This window comes from Manis pentadactyla, chromosome 6, assembly GCF_030020395.1.
Source record: "Manis pentadactyla isolate mManPen7 chromosome 6, mManPen7.hap1, whole genome shotgun sequence".
Lineage (NCBI taxonomy): Eukaryota > Metazoa > Chordata > Mammalia > Pholidota > Manidae > Manis > Manis pentadactyla.
The window spans coordinates 11,100,464-11,121,821 of NC_080024.1; the positions used below are offsets into that span (position 1 = coordinate 11,100,464).

Consider the following 21,358-nt stretch of genomic DNA (forward strand, 5'->3'; position numbering starts at 1 on the left):
AATTTCCCCCCAACTCAAGAACTGAAAAATTCCCCTCACAGAGATATTGTTCAGATATCATTATTTTAACATCTTCTAAACATAATCTATAAGAAATTTGTTTGGAGCATAGAGAAGTAAAACCCTAGCTTCAGTTCCTTCCAAAGAGTTAAAAAAATTCTTCAAGTACCATTCACTAACTAACCATGATGTTCCCCACTGATTTTTGATGCTACCTTTATTATGTTTGTGGCCTAGTTTATCCTAAAAAGATGTAGGGGAGAAAAAAAAAAAAACGTATCTTAGAATCAAGGAACTGTGGTGATATAAATAATAGAAGAGACATATATTGCTAGAAATAAAACTTGTTATTTATTTGACCTGTGTGTTATAAATGACTACAAAATTAAAATGCTCTTCTCTCGAATTCAGAGGGGAACAATGTCCATTTAAAGAGAGATAAATTAGATTCAAATTATTTTCTCTCTCATATAAGCTAATGAGAAGCCAACTTTAAATGGAAGAAACGTTCATGCAGGCGGCAGCCTGCTCTTCTGGTTACCACAGAATAATTGATGTACTAATGATGTCAATTCATAGCACTGACTGTCTTCATTTTGCATAATTTGAACAAAACCTGAATGTAAATAGAAACAGTCCTCTTGCCTATTTAATTCATGACTTTTAACTAAAAATCATTTAATTCTGCAGAAGAGGAAGAGGGAAATTATCAAATAATAAAGAATTTCCTGTTTAAAATGTTCCTCCTAATATTGCAGTGGGGAGAATTAAGTAAATACCCCAGAAATCTCCAGAGATGTGATTTATCATCTTATTAGCTGAGAGCGAATATTTAATTGTATAACATTTATCTCCAATACTGTCTCCTGAAAAAAATTTTCAGACAGGCCAAAGTGCATATTCTAAACACTCCAAAGGGAAATAGATATACTTGGCAGGATTCATTACTGTTTTAATGAAAAAATATTAATAAGAAAAAAAATCAAGTCAAAATAATTGCTACATTTGATAAGTATATTTTCAGATTAAAAAATACCCTTTTTCTATAAAACACATTAATTCCATGGAGCTCTTCTATTTAATACAATGCATTTACTGCTATCACTTTTTAACCCAGGACATAGGACTTTTCTTTGATTTTTTTTTTAAAAATACCTTTTAAAAATAACCTCCGGTTATCATTACCAGAGATAACATTATCCAACATGGTAAACCCAAGTTTTGCATCTGTTTCCAAGTCACCAGAACTGATCATTAACAAGCCTAGTTAGTTAAGTACAGATTGGGTAGCACCATCACCCACACACCTACAATTACATCACAGTGTGATAGCCAGTTAGTTTCAACCTGGCGAGCGAACCTTATTCCAGACAACTCTGCACGCAACTGGAAAAACCGCTGCTTTCTTTTTTTCTACCTACTGCTCTTCTGTGTTATTCTGAGCCAGCCAAGTGGGTGAAGCAGGCCCTAAACAAGGTCTGACTAATGTATGGACAGCAGCCATCCTCCTTGCTGGTGTGCTCTGGAAGGGATGGAAATTTCTCACATCTACTTCTGTGTATGATGTGTACACTTTTAAATAGAACCGTGGCGGCCTGTCCAATTACAGGAGACACTATGTATCAAACACCTAAATTAAAACTTGCTTAGAATCTATGCTAGTGGCTAGCTGAACACTGCTTTTGAATCACATGAGGACAAATGAAAGGAAGTTAATGCTTAAACACATAGACATTCAGAAATGATATTTTATAACTTCACTAGCCAATAGGAGCTGGTATGGCCTGAATTTTATCCCCCACCAACATTCATATGTTGAAGCCCTGACCCTCAATGTGGTGATATTTGGAGATGCAGCTTTCTAGAGATAATTAATTAGGTTTAGTGAGGTCATGAGGGTGGGACCCACATGGTGATTAGCCCCCTTAGAAGGAGAGACATCAGAAAGCAAGTTGTGAGAAAGGAGCTGCCTCCAGGCCAGGAAGGGAATCCTCAGCAGAAACCGACCATGTGCACACCCTGATCTTGTACTTCTAGTCTCTAGAACTATGAGAAAATAAATATCCACTGTTTAAGCCCACAGTCTATGGTGTTTTCTTACTAAAGCCTCAACTGATTAGGACAAGAGTCCAACAGAGATGAACACCCAATGTTATACATAATCCTAGATGAGATTCTGGAATAGAAAAGGGATATAGGCAAAAACTAGAAGCTGAAAAAGTATGGACTTTAGTTAATAACAATATGTCAATATTGGCTCTCTAATTGTAACAAATGTACCCTACTAATGTTCAGGTGTTAAAATTAGGTGATATGGGGTACAGTTATACAGGGGTTTTTTGTGTACCTTCACAGTTTTTTTTGCAAATCCATAGCTATTCTAAGAAATAAAAATTATTTCAAGAAATAAATAAAACATATGTCTTCACTCTCTCCCCCAAAACAACCCATAATATCATTTCTTCATTTTCAGTATAAAAGACTTTTTGTTCTTGGCTGTAGTTTAAAATAAATCTTTTTCCATTAATAGAAGCAAAAAGGAAATTACCTATAAGCATTGCCTAAGTTATTATTTATAGAACCTAAAGTTATACCGTGTACTTAAAATCTCTTAGTACTCATAATCTCATAAGAAGTACCCCTTGGAATTTAATATCAGCACTCATTAGCACTGAACAATTACAGCTTCTTGAAAACATGTAGGGGACACAGACAAATCACACCCAAGGAAATACAACTTACTAAAAAGGAAATGAAAAGTTGTCCTATTTGACTAATAAAAGAATTGTAAATTACAGCAATGCAATCATTTTTGTTACATATCAAATTTTCAAAAACCTTAAGAGAATATTCAGGCTGGCTGGGGAAGTGGGGGAATCAGGCATCTTCTGCTGTTGATGGACTATAACTGAGAACAAACTTACAGAAAGCAAGACAGTAATACATATAAAGAACCATGAAAACAGTTGAAAACCTTAACCCATGTTTCTATTTCTGGGAATCTACTCCAAGGACATATTTAAACCTGGAAGCCAAGACTTGCAAATAATGCTCTGATAGACATCCTCACTTCTAATTTGAATGATTAGGTAGTAAAATTACTATGTAAAATAGGTATGTAAAATTAGAGGATCAGAAAATAACTAAAGGAACCATGACAGAAATTATTCTGCATCCATTATGTACAACCAAGGATGTTGAAGAACTGAAATGAGAAAGTAGAAAATATGACTACGTACGAGGTCACGGGTGTGCGACAGCAGAATGTTAATAGTTTTCTTTGGGTAGTACTCCTACCAAAGAAATTACTATTGGGCAATTTGTTTTCTTCATTATACATTTATATATAGTTGGCAACTTTTCTACTATGAATATGTTTCCTTTCAATTAGCTGAGAAGTTAGGCTACACTTACATTTTAGCTACTGATTTATTTTCAGTTTATGTAATATAACTGAGTTTTGAAAGAAATTATTGTATTTAAGCTAAAAATAGTCTTTTCTGTTCTCAGTGTAGCTGCTGGGCACCTCAAAGTCTCTCCTACAGTGCCTAGGCATGGGCCTGCTCACTCTGTCCAGCTGTCCAGGACAAGGCTGGATATTCTCTCTTTCCACAAGACTGGATCCCAGAACTACTGACATGATTTATACACACTCTTTCCCTCCAAGCGTTCCAATTTTAGTGAGAGGGAAAGCTCTCTGCCTCAAAATTTCTCATTCTCATCTCATAAAACTAACTCAAGGGAATCACTGCTTTGGTTAAGTACTGCTCCCACCTTGAGTGCTGTTCAACTGTAAGCCCTCCTGGGAGGCAGACAAATTAACTCTTTGTATGACTAATGTAATTTTCCTTTACAGGAGCCTGTAAAGACAGGATGGAGGCAAAGTGTAAATGGACATCCAAGGAATTACAGAAGAAAAATTTCCCAAACTTCACAAAATCTGCTTAGGACAGTCCTGGAATGTTGATTCAAAGTGAACTCTCTAACAGGCTGTGAAAACATGCTTCCATGAAATAAAGCAGAGGGTGAGTGTCAATTCTATATACACTTGAAATCCAAGCCTATTAGAAAAATGCAACAGTCCCAGTAGGTACAAAGACAAAAGATATGATGGTGCAATATAAACAGAAAACCAAGTTTCAGAAAATGATCATTCAGGTCAATAAACAAATTCATGTATATACACACACACGTACATACATATACATATATGCACACCATCGCATACCAACATGGCAACATCACATTATATCTACTAAAGAAGTTCCTTTTTTCTTTAATGATGGTACCCAGTGCAGACCAACTTGTGCTACAAATGATAAAAATGACATAATAAATGGCATAACATCTTGAAACACAACTTAATCCACCCTTGAAAAACATGAATCCCAGACAGGAGCCCTCTGTCCTCTCACTAAGGTGCCTGAACGCTGCCCCCACGCTACTAGAACCACAGTTCCTCCCGCATCAGGCCATTTTGCTACAGGGGTTTTCCTTGCCACCCACCATTAATTTGGGTATCATTGGATTTACATGTCTGTCACTTGTTTGATTACACAAACCTCCAATGTATATTTTAACCCTTATTCATGTGGGCTTTCTTTTTCTAAACTGTTGGAAATACTTCTACATTTAAAAGGAATGTTGAACTTTCATTTGGAAGAATGTGTTAACTTTTATACCTCGTTTTCTCCCTTGCTCTAAATAACCCCTTTCTTCTTGAATTTTCAAAGGGTTTTATTAACAATGTTTTTATAACTGAGCAACTGTTATTAGCATTTCTGGTTTAGGTGAAGTCTAAATCTGTTAGCATATATTTCTGTAGACAGATGGTTATCTTGAGAGCTGGCATAGTCTTTAGTAAGCCTCATAAACCAATAATACTTGTTCTAACTAGAGATAATAAACTAGTAGAAATCAGATCACAGCTTGATCGTCTCACTGCCACCCAGGTGCTGGCAATCTAATTCACTCTTCCACTGAGGGCAACAAATGACGCTATTCCTATACCTACATTTCACTTCAGTTTAAGCGACTAGTAGCTGCTTTAAAGCAGCATCTCTCGAAAATTTTGTACTGCATCCCACAACAAAAATACATTCTAGATTTGACCCAGCTCACATACACATAGAGCTAAAACAAAAATTCCTTGAAATAACACTTACCCTTATTACATTAAACACGAATATTTCTATTTTTTATTTGTTCCTCTCTTTTTCATTTTACTTTTTTGGAATGTCAGTTGTGACCCATTAAATTGGTTTCAGTACCTTTTAAAGGGCCAGAACCTACAGCTGGAACCACTGCTTTCAAGCCCTGCTACCTGATGGGTGCTGATTTCCAGTGCCACAGCATCTCAGCATGGACTTATCCCCAAGCCTCTGTCCTTTGCTCTCTTTTGCTTTCCCTCCACTCTATCGTGCACTCCCCAAACACTGTCCTTTGTACTCTCTTCTTTCAATTCCACGTCACCATTTTCCTTTCATTCAACTCATCATTGCCCTTACAACCTCTGCAAAACAAATCTCCCCGATGAAGTGGCATAAGACAAAAGCACTTTCTTCGACTCTGATTCTGTGGGTCAGGAATTCAGAAAGAGCACAGAGCAGTGGCTGGTCTCCAGTTAACAATACCGAGGCTGGTTGACTCATCGGTCATCTAACGCCATCCACCGACATGTCACTTGCCACTTCCTCATGGCGTGGTGGGGTCAGGAGAGCTGGACTTCTTATTGGGGCTCCAGGGGTAAGTTTTTCAGCTCACAAAGCAAGAAATTTCTTGCCTCAGAGGTAATGTGACACTTTTGCTACAGTCTACTCATTACAGAGTGACAAATCCACCTGAATCAAATGAATCAAGGCAGTGGCCCCAAACAGGACTAACAGTTACTGTCTTCTTTGGAGCCACACGTTCACAGTTAAAAAAATAAAAAGAAGAAAGAAATTAAAGGAAGTTTATTTAAGAATGTCCTTGATAATGCAGTAAAATGCTGAATTTTAAAAATAGGAATATTAATATACATCTTTTTAATATGCTGCTTGACAAAAATGGGAACTTTTGTCATAAAGTACTTCAGCTGTGTATCAAAGTAAGATGTTTGCCTCCAGGAAAAGCACATGTGTGGTTGTTTGAGTTGTCAGATGAATGAGCTGCTATTTTCATGCCCCTCTCCCCATCCATGCTTACTTCAAAGAAAAACTGACAGACTATAGTCAAGTAAACAGAAAATGGTACACATATTCTCAAAAATGAATGAAGGAAGCCTCCAAAAAAACAACTGACAATATTCACTGTCAATGATAACATTTGAGCTTTTGAATGAAAATCAGAATATTGGAAAACTATCAACCACTGTGAACTTGACAGCTTCCCAATACTTAAAAGATTTTTCCAGTGAGACTGATGGTGATGTTAACAAGTGTGATATTTTGATACTGAATAATTAAATTTGTTAATATTTATGAGGTCTGCATAATCAGTGAACCAATATTTCTAAATGACCAAGATATGCTATCAGAAAATCATATATGCACAAAAGGTCTGTTCAAAGTTTCAGACCAATGCTTTTTAACAGAAGAGAGTATGGAAAGGTTCACTGATATGGTTTCAGACTCCACATTGGAACTAACCTGTAAGAAACTACCAATTGCCAAATTTGGGTGTTGTACAAAGAAAAATATCCACAATATCTGAAAAGGCTATTAAAACACCCCTTCCTACTCTTCCAAGTACACATCTGCATGAGGCCAAATTGTCTTTACCAAGATGATATATCTCAGCAGACTAACTGGGGAGGCAAAAATAGGGGTCAGCTGTTTTTTCCTATTAAGCCAGACATCAAAGTTTTGTGCAAAAAAATGCTATTGCCATTTATGTCCCTTTTTTTTTAGGTGTGGAAAATACAGTCACTGGTGTCCTTATAAGAGGGAGGACAAGGAATACTTATTGTGACAATTTGTTACTGTGGCAATAAGAAACTAATACAGATTTTGTCTACCCTCTGCCGCCAGTCCCATTTCCTGACATCCATGGAGGACTCTGCAGTCCTCTCACTGTCTTCATCTCTATCCCCCCTCCTACAGCCACCCTGGATAATTCACCACCCAGGCAGATAATCCATCCAACACCTTAACCTTTTAACCCCTTAGCCTCTTGGGCTCCAGTGACCTCTTCCACCACCCCTCAGTTTCATACCACGATGCTCCGGACCATGTCACCAGTAGAACAAACTCCAACATCCTGTCCTCTCACTACCAATCCCTATTCTCACAGCATTCTAGTTTACAAATATGACAAGACCTCCCACGTCTTAATCTCTCCACTTGCCCACAGTCTCTCAACCCCTTCAGTTCCATTTCCCTCCCCTCCCCTTCGGCAGCACCAGGACAACCCTCTCAACAGAACCCACAGGCAAAATCTGCCAAGAAGCTTACAGACTATCAGGCCCCTTACTCGCCATGGACCCCTCAGAGCTGTGGGCGGGGTCCCAACGTGTTCACATGGTCATGTCCTTTTGCAACATTCATGAAAGTGAGCGCTCTTAACCACATCACTTAAAACTGCTCACTTCCCCTCTGTCACACTTCCTCCCATGTTAGGTGGCATTAGACTGACCACAGACATTCTTGGGACTTAGGTAAAGGGAAGCTGAGCTGAAGATACATTTAGTTTGGGGGGTTTCTTCATGCGGTTCGCGGTCATTTCGGTGCAGGGTTAAGTCCCTGCTGGTCACCACAGTGCACAAATGGCTTCCAGTAAACGTCATACTACCCACCATGCATCCTTAACCAGAATGGTAACAGGAAGCACAGGAGCAGGCCTACAGAACTGAAGAGCATCCTAATGCAGCCAGCGCTGGCAGAATGGTCCCCAGGCTGGAGTCAGAACCTGGTGCCTGGTAAGTCCTGCCAACCACCTAGCATGTAAACCTAAGTGGAGGTTCAGTTCCCATCAATACATAGTGAAAACAGAAATTAATCAGAAATTCTCCTCTGTCAGGAATATACTTGGTAACACAGTAAATGCACCATTCATTTTCCTCTTTTTTGAGAACTGTGCAAAATAAACTTTGTCAGAATATGTGTTTGTAGCTCCCAAACAAAAGTATGTCCAAATTACATCAGAAGCTGTAAAGAGAAGCAATAAGTTAAGATTTTGGATTTCTGGTAATTCAATTAATGAAGAGAACTGAATCACAGGAACATCAATAAAGTATTTAAATTTCCTGTTGGCTCAACACAAAGTATTGATATAAGTGAAGAAAACATGAACCTCATACTATGCCACTCAAGATCATCACTGATACTCAAATCATTCAAAGTGCATTTGATATTGGCCAGTGCACAACAAAACTTGCAAAGCCTCCGAATTTTATAGACTGTACATAAAAACACTTTGAGAGAGGCTTTCCCAAATTAGAAAACAATTCTAAAAATTAATGTTAAGTTGTGAAAGAAGCTCTCCTAAACTTTCAGTAATAAAAAATTAGACTTGAGGTACCATCCTGTGTTCTCTAAAGAAATGCTCTAGCCAAATTATTGTCATATGAAGACATCAAAGTGTATATAGCCAAGCTGTGGGGAAAAATATTATATAGGCACGCAAGGGAGTAATTATTATATTATTTTTATGGATTACGTAAAGTTTATGGTGTTTCTCAGGTCTTAAAAATATGTATATTGTTGAGCTTTTATAATTTAAAATGTTCATTTTTGTGTCAAATTCTGTATTTCTTTTTACATAAAAAGGGCCCACACTATTGAATATTGAAAAGGCTTCAAGCCCACAAAACCAAGACCTGCCCTTGAGAGCCACTCATCTTTCTCAATTCCTTGTCTTTGGATCTTAATCTCCAACCCTGGATTAACCCCCCATCTAATAAATGTATAAGGAATGGCAGAATCCAAAAATCATCTTTCACAACTCCCCTGAAAAAACCAATTCAGACAAGAATCATCATCAACATATACTAAACCTTTAAGCAAAAGGTAATTGGGAACAAGCTATCTGTGTGATGTTGAAATACCAAGCTGCAGATTACCTGCCAGTTGCAAAAAGATAGATGTACCCTTACAATGGTTAACTACTGTAATCAAATTCAATTTAGAATCCCTAATAGAGGAATTATTGCAATCTGGCATTATGTCTTTCCTGATGCAATATAATATGGAGCATACAGCATCATCCCTGTGAAGTATCCTTGCAAAAAAAAAAAAAGTTTAATCTTAACATAATCAAGCCTTTAGACCTCACTTACAGCTTACAGAAATTCAGGGGCTAAAGGGACAAGTTAAATAACCCTATGAGGAAATGAGCAGAGACATCTACAAAACAAGAGCCTAGTCCCTCAGAATTTGCCCATGACATTTATTTTTCAGTGTCATGGAAAAATAAAAAGGTGCAAGGACTACCTCAGAGTAAAAGGGAACAAAGAAAAATAATAATTAAATGCAATGAATGATCCTTGACTAGATCCTGGTCCTCCCTCATCCCCCTACCTACCCCCCGGCCAAAAAAAGAAAGTTACAGAGACATTTTGAAAGCTAGAGAAATCTGAACATGGACCAATTACTAGACCACACTAGGGACTTACTGCTAATTTTCTTCAGCAGGACAATAGTAACATGGTTACATAAAAGAATATTTTTAGGAGCCACACGCTAAATTTTCAGGGGTGAAGTTATAATGTTTGTAACTCACTTTCAAATGGTTCAGAAACTTTTGCTTGTGTTTGAAAATGTTTACAATTAAAAAATTGAAACAAACAAAATATTTATTAAATCTATTTTTCTTTCATTTGGTTAATCTACTGAGAAATTTTCAGTAGGATCAAAGAAATTACTCTCATTGAACAACAATGACACAGTACCCAGAGCCATGGGGCTAATGTTCTGAGAACTGTCATGCTGTACCACAGAAGCTCCTAGGGTCCAAATGAGTCGTGACCTGCTTAATCCGTGTTTAAGAGTAGCTCATGGGAATTTTTTGACTTCTGACTGCCAATGAGGATGGAAAAGTCAAGGGAAAACAAGCGGCAGGGAGAGATGGAACTAAGCAAACAAAATTTTACTTGATTTATTTTACTGACTTTGGGAAGAAAAAGAAATCAACTATGTCCCTTTCAGGGACACTGCATACTTTTGGTGACTTATTTATAATAAAAATGTGAGTTAAGTGTACACTTCCATATGGATTACAACTGACTTAGGAAATAGTTATATGCCCATTTGACAGATGTGAAAAATGAGGCTCAGAGAGGCCGTGTAGTTTGCCTGAGTTCCTACAGTTGGCACGTGAGTCCAAGTCCTCTCACATGGACCACTGTGCTCTGGCATGGTCCCCGAGTGGCTGTCTGATTCTGGGTAACAGTCATTTCTCTGAGCATCAGCTCTTGGACTGGTTTAGCCTTAGGCTCACCAGCAACTGCAGGGGTTCAAAACTGGGGCTCCAAAGTGACAACACATCCCACTTCCTTTGGCCCATAGAGGTGGGAAGGGGCCAGAGCCCAGTCCGTACAGAGGCAGCTTCCTCCTGCAGGAACCTGCACTCGGGCACAGGGACACTTCTCAAACACCTTCAACACCCCGGGTCCCAGGACATGCAGGGAAGTGAAAAGACCTGGGAGACAAAGCAATCACTTAAACAAGGTACAACGGCAGTGCTTGAAAAGCACAAGCCCCCACAACTGAGTGTGATGACTCCATTCTGCTGGGCAAGTCCACACCCCTCACTGGGCCTCACTGGCTGGCTGCTTGGAGTGGCTTCCTTCCATAAAACGCTGTAACTGGGGGAAATTACTAAGTCCATGGCTTTCATAAAACACAGAAGTCCATCAAATGTTTGCTTGGCAGATTTTTTTTTCTCTCAAAGGGCAGCTCATTAAGTCCAACAATAAAGCAGGCTTTGTTCTAAAGATTTACAGTGTTTTCCGATGAAAATTCTAATTGACAGCCACTGGGAGAATAACAATGCAGAGCAAAGAGAGCTCTGGTTTCTCCCATTCTTCCAAGATCCATCTCAAAGAAACACTTGCTTCTTAGGTTTCTTGGACTAGCGTTTAGCTCAGTCTTTATTTGGACACATGCATAAGCAGATGCTTGGATAGCAGAAGTTTATCATTCAAAGTAGTCAGATCTTAAAAACCAAAAGATTTATTCTTTCAAACTTCAAAGACAGGAAATTTCATTTAATTCCCAGGCCCAGAATATCAGGTCCCTTCACGCAGAATAAGCATATTACATGAAAATGCAACCATGCCTTTTCCATGTAAAGGGGAAGACCCTAAAAAACAAATGCATGATGAGAGTCTACAGAAATAGTCACGTGAGAATATTAAAGGCACTGCTATTCAATGGATTCATTATGGAATAAAAGTTCAAGTACCAGAGGGAGTGATTTTCATATGAATGTTGGGTGTTGCCAGCACATGCAAGAGTCCCTCTTCTACACAGAGAACCAAGTCACATCAAACAAGCCAGGGAGCTGTGAGTGACAAGGTATAGAGGGGGCTGTTCAGATAAGGAACAGACATTACTGGCCCCTTTTTCAAAGTAAACTTTGAAGATTTTGTAAGGCTTTCTTCATGGAACTGTCACAAGATAACAATACAGTTGCAAATGAGTGGTGTTCAGTGGTCACATCACTGCCTTTTACAGACCAGCTGCCAGTGGCTGCCCACGATGGGAGATTAGCATTAAAAGAAGGACTCTTGGTTTGGGGGCTGACATACATACAGCCCAAGGAGAATGTTCTCAGATAAAGTAGTACACCCAACAGTCACACCAACCAAAAGCAAAATAAAAACTCCTGACTTAAATGAACAGCAGCAAAAAAATCCTCTTTCTGAATCTCCCTGAACTTCTCTCTTCTCCAAAAGCATCCAGGTCCTGATGGTAAAAATAAATAAACACTGTGCTTCCAATTGCATTATAGAGGTTAAAAGAAATGAGGCTGATGGAAGAGATGGGAGGAAAAAAACCCCACAATTCCCCCTCCTTTTTCTAAACAGAAAGCAGAGAAAGGAACCCAAGTGGGAAAGCCCAGCACCCAGGGAGGAGCATGAGACCAGGAGTCAGGGGGCCTGAATCCTTATGACTCTTGTATTTACCACGAGCTTTTTTGATGAGTCCCTTACCTCCCTAAATTTTCTCATCCTCATCTGTAAGGGAAAGGCTTCACAGTTCTCAAATTGTGCTCTTTGGAGCTCACGGGTTCCAGACACCCATACAGACAAGGTGGTAAGGTGAGAGAATGGGGCCCCGTGCTTCCTCTCAACTCAAAGCAGTTCAGAGTTGATCCATTTTATATCCCAAGGTTGTGAATAAAGCCTTTCGTTTAAAGAGTTCTATTACCAAGACAATTCATAACTAAAATGGCTTAAAAGCACTGGCCTAACGTATCTTGTGATGTTTTATTGTTATAATCATGTGACTTAGATGTGCCTCTTTGGACTACTGTTACTAGAATTAACTAATAGGCTGGTGAATACTGACCCTCAGATCTGTATATCAGATTCTATCATTCCTGCTTAAAAGGTGAGGAAACTGAAATTCAAATAAGATAAGTAATCCAAAATCATCCAGTAGTTGACAGGACTCAAACTCAGATATGTCTGACATTAAGACCATTAAGCTCCATTCTGTCCTTAGAGTGGAAAAAATAAACCTCACCATAAAAAGCAACTGGTAACCTCATTATTACCGCAATTCTTTCTCCACGGAACAGCAGGCTCTTCATTTGTATTCTCTAGGAGTAAACACTTACCCTGGCGAGGTGAAATGAATAGCCACTAGCTCTGCCCAGCAAGCAAATCTGTTCGGTACAGGGAAGCCCAAAATGTTGACAAAGCCTCCAGGGCAATAATGGTTGTTAAGAACTTTCAAAGCAAACAAAACTCCTAAAAGAGAATAAGGAGCATATTAATATCAACAATCCAAATGTGGAGATAATCAGCATTTGCAAAGAAAATGAACTGAAAATGAAAATGATTGCTCAATGAGAGCAACTTTTTGCTTTGAAACATACCCTCTTCCCTTACAAGTCCACCCAGTGTACAGTACAAAGATGATGTCCAGGGCACTCATTTTTTGATGTTTCTTAACACAGAGCTCATACAGACTTTGAGTATACTACCAAAGTGTACCACATAAAAGGGGAAGGAAACACCAGCAATGGTACTAAATGCCTCTGAATTACTCGGTTAAAAAAAAATACTGGTATTGGGTATTTTTCTAACCTCCACGTAAAGACATGGTGAAGGCAGGCATATTTCCTTTCTTCTCCCACAATTAGGTACATGAGGATCAATCTTGGAAGATTGGGGGACGGGTAGGATGGCAGGGAAAGCAGAGGGAAGGGTTAGGTTTCCTTCTGCTTCTGGACTATTTCTCCCCTTCCCTTACATTCTACATTTTAGAACACCTAATTTAAGTCCTGATGGCAATTTCAATGGGAAGATAAATGTAAAAAAAGAACTAGTGAAGGGGACCAGTGAGAGGCAATATGACACATGGTTAAAGTCACGCAGACTGGGTTCTAATCCCAGCTCTACACCTTATTAGGTATGTACCCTTGAGCAAGTTACCTCACTTCTCTGGGTCTTAACTTCCTCATCTACAAAATCAAGATAGTGACACTGCCCTGTGGACCTGTTATGTGAGTTAACTATCCTTGGTTATCTAGAATGACTAGCTTGCCTCTAAAACATGGTGATTACACCATGGTTGGGTGTGGTGCACATATTTTAATGAAGTTATAGAGCGCATCATCATCTTTTTAGGAACCCCTACCACAAATACACCAGTGGGTCTCTCCCTAGCCCCACCATGATGGAGCCAGTGTATAGTCACACCACTAAATCCCCTACAACTACCTTTGGTCCCATCCTAGTCCAATTGCCCAAGAGTGAATCATTCCACATAATGTGGAATAGAAAAATCTATGATCCCCCTGTGCTCCAATCAGCTTCCTATCCAAAATCCAAGCCCCAGCAGACTGTAGCCACTCAGAATTCAGTTCCCTCGTGAGTAATAAAACAATAGCCACACCTCCCTTACCATCTTCACGCATGCTGCCTTAGAAATTTGTCTGCCTTACCTGAAAAGCCTACAGCACAGTTCCTTCTGAAGCCAGGTTCACCTGTAAACTCTGCAAGAGCCGATTCCAGTAAGAGGTACACCAACCCAGTGAGTAGGGAGAACGTGGTGACAATGCAGGCGAAGCACTTGCTTCCTAGTCTCCTTTCCAGACATATTCCTTTCCACAGCATGGACGCCATATTGAAGTACAAGTGCCAATCACTCGCATGGTGAAGAGGGGAAAGCAGTAGGCGCAGCCAGTCCCTGTGCTGGTAACACATCTCCACGCTAATGCAGGTGCTGTACAGGGGCTTCAGAGGAGTCAGGAAGAGCCAGATGTTGAGAGCTAAAGTTGCTAGGGTGACAGGTGGAATGTTGTTGATCCCAACATGGAAGATTTGAGAAAGGAGCAGAATAAGTCCAGCATTAATTCCTCTGGACCTCCGCAGCATGGTTAAGTATCAACCCAGTGATGGGAAAATGAGGTCAGGTTTTAGGAATCTGGGAAGGTATTCAGACAGGTGGCTGGCCCTAAAACATAAAATAAAATGCACATGACAATCCATCAATTAAGAATTAACACACTGGTCAGACATACTCACTTGAAGATGAACTTACATTACATACATATATATATACACCACCTCCCATCTCAAAGGGACATGTACTTTTCAGTCTTCTGGAGTGACATCTAGGACACAGGCTCACATCCTTCCTCATTTTACATTCTAAAAGAGAAATTTTACCCCAAAGCCCAACGGACTAGGTAATGGATGGGTATGCTTTCTCTGACAAATATGCCATGAAAATATGACTTGTCTCCCTTATAAACAAACTTGTAACCTAATAAAAAATCTACAAGGACAGTGTACAAATATTTAATAATGACTCCTACTCACAATGCTGTACAAGATACTTCCTTTACTCCTTCATTTTTTAAAGAAATATTTGATTTTGATATATTAGAGTCAGATGCAAAATTTTTTAAATGTCAGCAAGCAAGTCTTAAGATGTAAGCATTTATTGCCTTCCATTCCATATTGCCAGGTATCAGCTAGTGGAATGCTTCATTTTTCACAAGAACTGCTTTTAAAAGTTACCTACTATGTAACAAATCCTGAACTGAAGCACAGTCACTGTTCTTAAGGAGCTCATTTTCTATTAAAAAGTAAACCAGTAACTGGCACAAAATGTTCTAAATGCAGTGACAGAGGGAGCCCATACCCTAGCCACATGATTCAGACTGAGGTGATGATATGACTATGGTCTTAAAGGGTTAACTGGAGTTACTGACAAGGAACAGTGCCATATGCAGCAGTCTAATTCTCTATCCCTGAACCAGAGCTGGCCTTGTGACTTGCTTAGGCTGACAGAATGCCAATGAAGGGACACTAGTTTCAAATCTAGGTCTCAAAATGATTTGCAGACTCCTCTCTCGATATCCTCCCAAGCAACCACATGGATAGTCCAGGGTAGCCCACTGGATGATGGTAGACCCACGCTCCTGTCACCTTGGTGGTCCTGGCCATTAGCCAGCTCATGCTTCACAGCAAAGCTGCCTTCCTTTGAAGACCAGCAGCTGACCACAGATGCAAAAGTGAGTCCAGCTGAGCGCAGATTCATTTGTTGACCCACAAAACAGTGAGCTACATAAATGACTTTAACTTTACCAAGTTTTGGAGTTGTTTATTATGTAGCAATTACTAACCAATACAGAATTCTTATAATGGTAATGGGGTAAGTTATGCTTAAGGGAAAAAGCTAGTAAAGAAAGAGACATAGACTGAAGATGCAAGATAGACAAAGAATCAAGTCCTTAGAGAAAACAGCCTTGTCTATCACACAGGAAGAAGAAAAATGTCAGGTGCAGGTACAGATAAATAGATTAGAGGATAAAATGCTAACAAAGTTCTCATCTAGCAGTTTCTGTGTTCTCCAATCGAAGCTTCCTTCCAACCAAATATGTAACTCACTCTGAGACCATAAAGATTCTCATTCAGACAGTCCACTGAAAAGTCCATGGGCTCTGGAGTCAAAAAGGGCAGGAATCTCCTACTCACTAACCTGTGAAATGGGTTTTAAATAAAAATAATTTGAACTCTGTAACTTCAATTTTTTCACTTTAGGAATGATAATATCTCTTTCCCAGAATTATTGTAACATGTCTGGGACAAAGTAGGTGTTGAATAAATGGTAGCTACTGTTCTCATTACTATAATGCAATTTTACTTAGGTAAATAAATCTTTCCAAATAGTAGCATCCTAAAAGATTCAAATGTACTCTCTATCCCTCTCTATAAGAATTCTTATTAACAGCACACCCAAAAGATATGCCCAAGAAAAAAAATTATACATATGTGTGTACATATACCCCATTACTAGCACAACTCAAGTTTCATTATTTCCATGGGATTAATAGCACAGCTCTTTAGCATTCTCATTGACTAGAGGATTGAATGAAATTTCAACTGAAAAGCTCTCAGATAATTTTGAATAGTATTTATCATTCACATTGACATTCAAGTTGATTTTCAAATCTCCAACTACTGTGGCTTTTTTGTTCAATTCCTCTAAGTAATTATACATATTAAACATCACCTGTAATAGCAACTATGTAAAATATGGCCTTGATTATTAAGTAATTAGCTTATAAAAAATCACAAAATAAACCTTTCAATATCAGTACAAACAGTGTCCTATGATGGCAGGCTGTGCACAGCAGAAAATCAAAACTAATTACATCTTTGCTGAAGAAAAAGTACCCTCTCAAATGGAATCATTAGCGAAGAAGAGTGTAAACAAAAGGATAGTGGAACTTCCCTGCCTTACTATGCCAGGCTTGTACTGTATTTGCTTGACTTCTGCCCAAATCCAAAGGTCCCCTTCTGTCTGAACCCCTTCTCACCTCCCAGCTCCATGTCCCCACTGCTCCCGCGTCCCTGGGACATTGATATTCCTGCCGCTTCACCCCGGCCCCATCTCCCTTCTCTGCTTTTCCCCTTTCATCTACCCTTCCTCTCTTTTGCATACACTAAGAGAATTCCATTCTCCTGGTTTCTATAATTCTATTTATCAGGATGATTCCCAAATTTATATTTTTCAGCCTTGACTTTTCAGTAGGCTTCAATGACATAATCTCTAAGAAAGTATATAATCTGCCTGATCTCTTGGTTTCTGAAAACTGAATTATCCATCATTCTCATGGAATAACTACTCAGCCATTTCTTCAGTCACTCACTTATTTAATAAATAGCAAGTGCCCAACATATGCCAGTCCCCGTCAGGCCCTAGAGGTACGACAAAGAACAAAGCACTTACCATCCCAGCCCCTAAATGGCTCATTTCTATTTGCTGAATGAAATAAAAATATTGGCTGCAGAAAATCAAAAGATAAATAAATGATGCACCTCATCTTCTCAACAAGTGTATACTTAATGTGAAAGCAGATATAACCATAACCAACATGTGAAGTGCATCATATATTCTGGGCTCCACTTTCACAAAGGCCACTAGGATATCAGTGTAGGTTCAACATAAGTTTGAGTTTTAAGTAGCAAAGAGAAATAGTACTATTTCATATCGACTCTATGGCCCAGTTTGCTTCCTAAGAAGTTATCAAGTCAGCCATCCAAGGTGAGGGATGCAGCCTGTAACAAGGCAACAGAAAATCCCAATGGTCCATTCGAAGAGCAAATCTATAACCTGTCTTTGTGGGCCAGGTGGACACAGTTCTAAGAACAACAAGGAGAAGAGAGTGTAATAAACAAGCATTGACTCTGAAATAAATATCATTTGTCCTGCCCATTAATACATACAGATTTTTAGAGTGCTAAGCTATGACAGAGACCACAGAGGCATGACCCATTATAGCAACTTATTTTTAAGCTAGAAACTGGGGCAGTGTGTTTGGTTTTGGAAGTGATTTATTTATCCTAACTTGGGCCCAGATCATAAACCAGTCACCACAGTGTAAGGAAGGGCAGGCTAGTTCCTGCACCTCTCTACCTTAGAAACACATCCCTTCCCACACACTCAACGTGCCCCAGGTGGAGCACTGGACCACCCCTTCCAATTCTGCTCCTCCTCCCATGCTCCCATTTCAAGAAACAGGATCTCCAGCTACCCAGCTATTCAAGTCAGAGATGCAGAAAATATCCTTGACACGTCCTTTGCCCTCATCACCCCACTACCCCCCAATCCCACCCGACACACTTTGTTAGTTCTTCCAAACAGTTTGTATCAATCTACTTTTTTCTAGCTCTAGAGCCACTACTCTAATCTAAGCCACCATCATTAGTTGCCTGAATGACAACACACTCCCTAGCTGGATTCTCTGCTTCTCCTCTTCTACATACCAACCATTTTCCACCACTGCACAGAATCATCTTATAAAGTGAAGTTGGATCCCCTGCAGTAAGCCTTAAATAGCCTATTGTTACAGTTGGAATAAAGTCCAAACTCTTTGCCGTAGCTACACACCTGTGGTCATCCTCTGGCCACATGTCTCCTGGTCTTGGCTTCAGTCACTGTGTTCCACGGACACAGGTGCTCCCATTTCAGGAGCTCCATGTGGCAGCAGAAATGGCTGAGGGCAGAATTACCTTAGCCATTTTAATCACCACTGAATACCCAGAGCAAAGCACAGTGACTGGCATATTGCCAGTGATTAATAAGCTTTTTGACCAATGCCTCAAGAATAGTATTTTTTAATATACATACATTATACAAATAAATGAGACGTACTAAAAAAGTCTAAATATCTATGATATATTCATCTCTAAATATTTTTTCTACAATTATAGCAACCTTCTCCATAGCCCTATACATAATTATTCCACTTAACCATTTTTAATTCCAGAACAGTGTTTATAATAACATTCATCTCAACTTTACAGAAATAAACCTCTGATTCATTTAAAATGTATTAATAGACTGCTTTGCCAGAACTATTTGATAAAAAATGGCATTTTAATTATGTAGTAATACATACTAGACAGCACTATATCAAGGTTGTGACAGAGAGAAATGGAAGACTTCTTAAAATATTGATAGGAAAATTAGCCATATTTACTTTTAATGAGAAATTAAAAATTAAACAGGTATGTAATAAGAAAAACTAGTGGCTAGAATAAACAAAAGAAACTGAATTTATAACTTGGGAAAAACAATGTGTCTCCAGAGGGAGAGAAAGGAGTTTTATAAAAAGGGGAAGGAAACTAATTATGGTGATTTTCAATTCTACTTACAAAGCAGAAAATACTTCATCATTATTATTTACCAGGATGGTATAATCTCAATTTTCAGTTTAAACTTTAAAGAAGAATTCAGACCATTAAATTATAGGACTATATACCACTTATAAATTATATTCCCAATTTGGCATCAGATAGTGACCAAATTACTTTCACAAGAAAGAACCTATAGGGTCTTAATGGGAATAACTGAACACTATTCTGAAAACGGCCTTCCATACCACTTCCATGTGCATCAGATCTTAAATTCCTTCACTAAAATCTTTTAAAACTGTGTGAGGCTTTTCTCTAAGACTCAAAACAAGGTTTATCACTACATATTTAAGATAGGTGAATGCCATGTCATTACTACTGTTGTCATGCCTTTGGTAAATTTCATTTAACAGTTCCATATGTTTTAAGTTTATTTTCTAGAAAATCATAGGGGAGAATATAGCTTTGCTCAAGTCACTTGGCAAGTATTTATCAAAGGTCTGCTATCACTCAGGTTCAGCACTTCACAAGTGTCTGACTTTTCAGATGCTTAAGCTTTGTTTTTTTTAAATCGAGATGTAATTCACGTACCATAAATTCACTCTGTTAAAATGCACAATTCAGTGGTTTTTAGTGTATTCACAAAGTTGTGAAATCATCACCACTGTCAAATCCAGAACATTCTCATCACCCCAAAATGAAACCCTGTACCATTAGCAGTCTGTGCCCTCTTCTTCCGGGACTTGGCAATGGCTAGTCTACTTTCTATTTCTATGGATTTGTCTAGTCTGAACATTTCATGTACCTGGAATCATACAAAATATGGACTTTTTTTGTCTGACTTCTTTCACTTAGAATAACATTTTCAAGTTCATCCATGTTGTAGCAAATATCAACACTTAGCAGTTCCTTTTTTATGGCCAAATAGTATTCAACGGTATACATAAAGTACCCTGTGTTTATCCACTCATTCGTTGATGGCCATTTGGGTTGTTTCTACTTTTCAGTTATGATGAATAATGCTGCTGTGTACATTCATGTACAATTTTTTTTTGTAGGAACACATTTTTGGTTCTCTTGGACACATACCTTGGAATAAATTTCTGTACCATTTAAATTCCCTCCAGCAGTGTATAAAGGTTCCAATTTCTTCACATTCTTAACAGTACTTGTTTTTAATCCACCTTTTTTTTTATTATAGCCATCAGAATGGATGTGAGGTGTTACCGATTTGCATATCCCTATTGACTTATGATGTTGATCTTAATTTTCATCCCTTAAAGCATAATACAAACATGCATGTTCGTGGGAGCACATAGCCATATGGACAAGCATGCACATATACACATGTGCAGTTTCTGCCTGTCTGTCACTCTCTCCAAAGAAGAGTTTAACAAGCTCAGGTCAAAAGAGACCTTCAGAAACAATGATGAAACCACAGATAAATTATCTGGTTAAACTGCCAGGATTTTAACACTATCATCTCCTGTGATGTGATGTACTGAAAGTGAACGTATTTTAACACACTGGACTATAAATATTACAAAATTGTTCTGAAAGAAATGGTGGGTTAGTATGCTTTACTGCTTCAAACAAAACAAAAATACCATGGATATACCAGAGTGTTTATGCTAAACATTAAAAATGTCCTCTGTTTTTAAATTACAAAAGCTGGGTAAGAAATTAGTATATCATAATTACCACATGAACTTGGTCAAAATATACACGAAACATTAGATGTGTTTTTTTCTCTCTTATTCTGTTTTAGTAAATCTGTTTTCTCAAGGAATGAACTGAACTGGACCATTTCTTCTTACTTCTGTAACTCTCTCAGGAATTGCATCATTCATGGCTTATCTAATCCAAACATAAAGAAACTGTTTTCTCTATCTGTTACTATAGGGCCAATAAACGAGGACTCCTCAGTATAGTCCAATAATACAAAAAATTTTGTTCTTCTAGTAAATTTGTTAGCCTAATTTTATATTTCCTAATGGTATTAGCTCCCTTAGACCCCAAAATAGCCCAATTACAAAAATGCATATTTTAAAGATATTT

General features: G+C 38.5%; 1 protein-coding gene across 7 annotated transcripts in view; it reads right to left on the reverse strand.

Annotated features, from left to right (window-relative positions):
- RHBDD1 (rhomboid domain containing 1) overlaps positions 1-21,358 on the reverse strand; it is a 118,507-nt gene that overhangs the window by 77,893 nt on the left and 19,256 nt on the right. For all 7 annotated transcript variants that reach the window (XM_036913572.2, XM_036913563.2, XM_036913517.2 and 4 more), the window contains 2 exons: positions 14,095-14,606; positions 12,763-12,895 (listed from right to left, as the gene is read on the reverse strand). In XM_036913572.2, coding sequence (XP_036769467.2) covers positions 12,763-12,895; positions 14,095-14,527 — 566 coding nt within the window. In that variant the 5' untranslated portion in view covers positions 14,528-14,606. The remainder of the gene's footprint in view (positions 1-12,762; positions 12,896-14,094; positions 14,607-21,358) is intronic.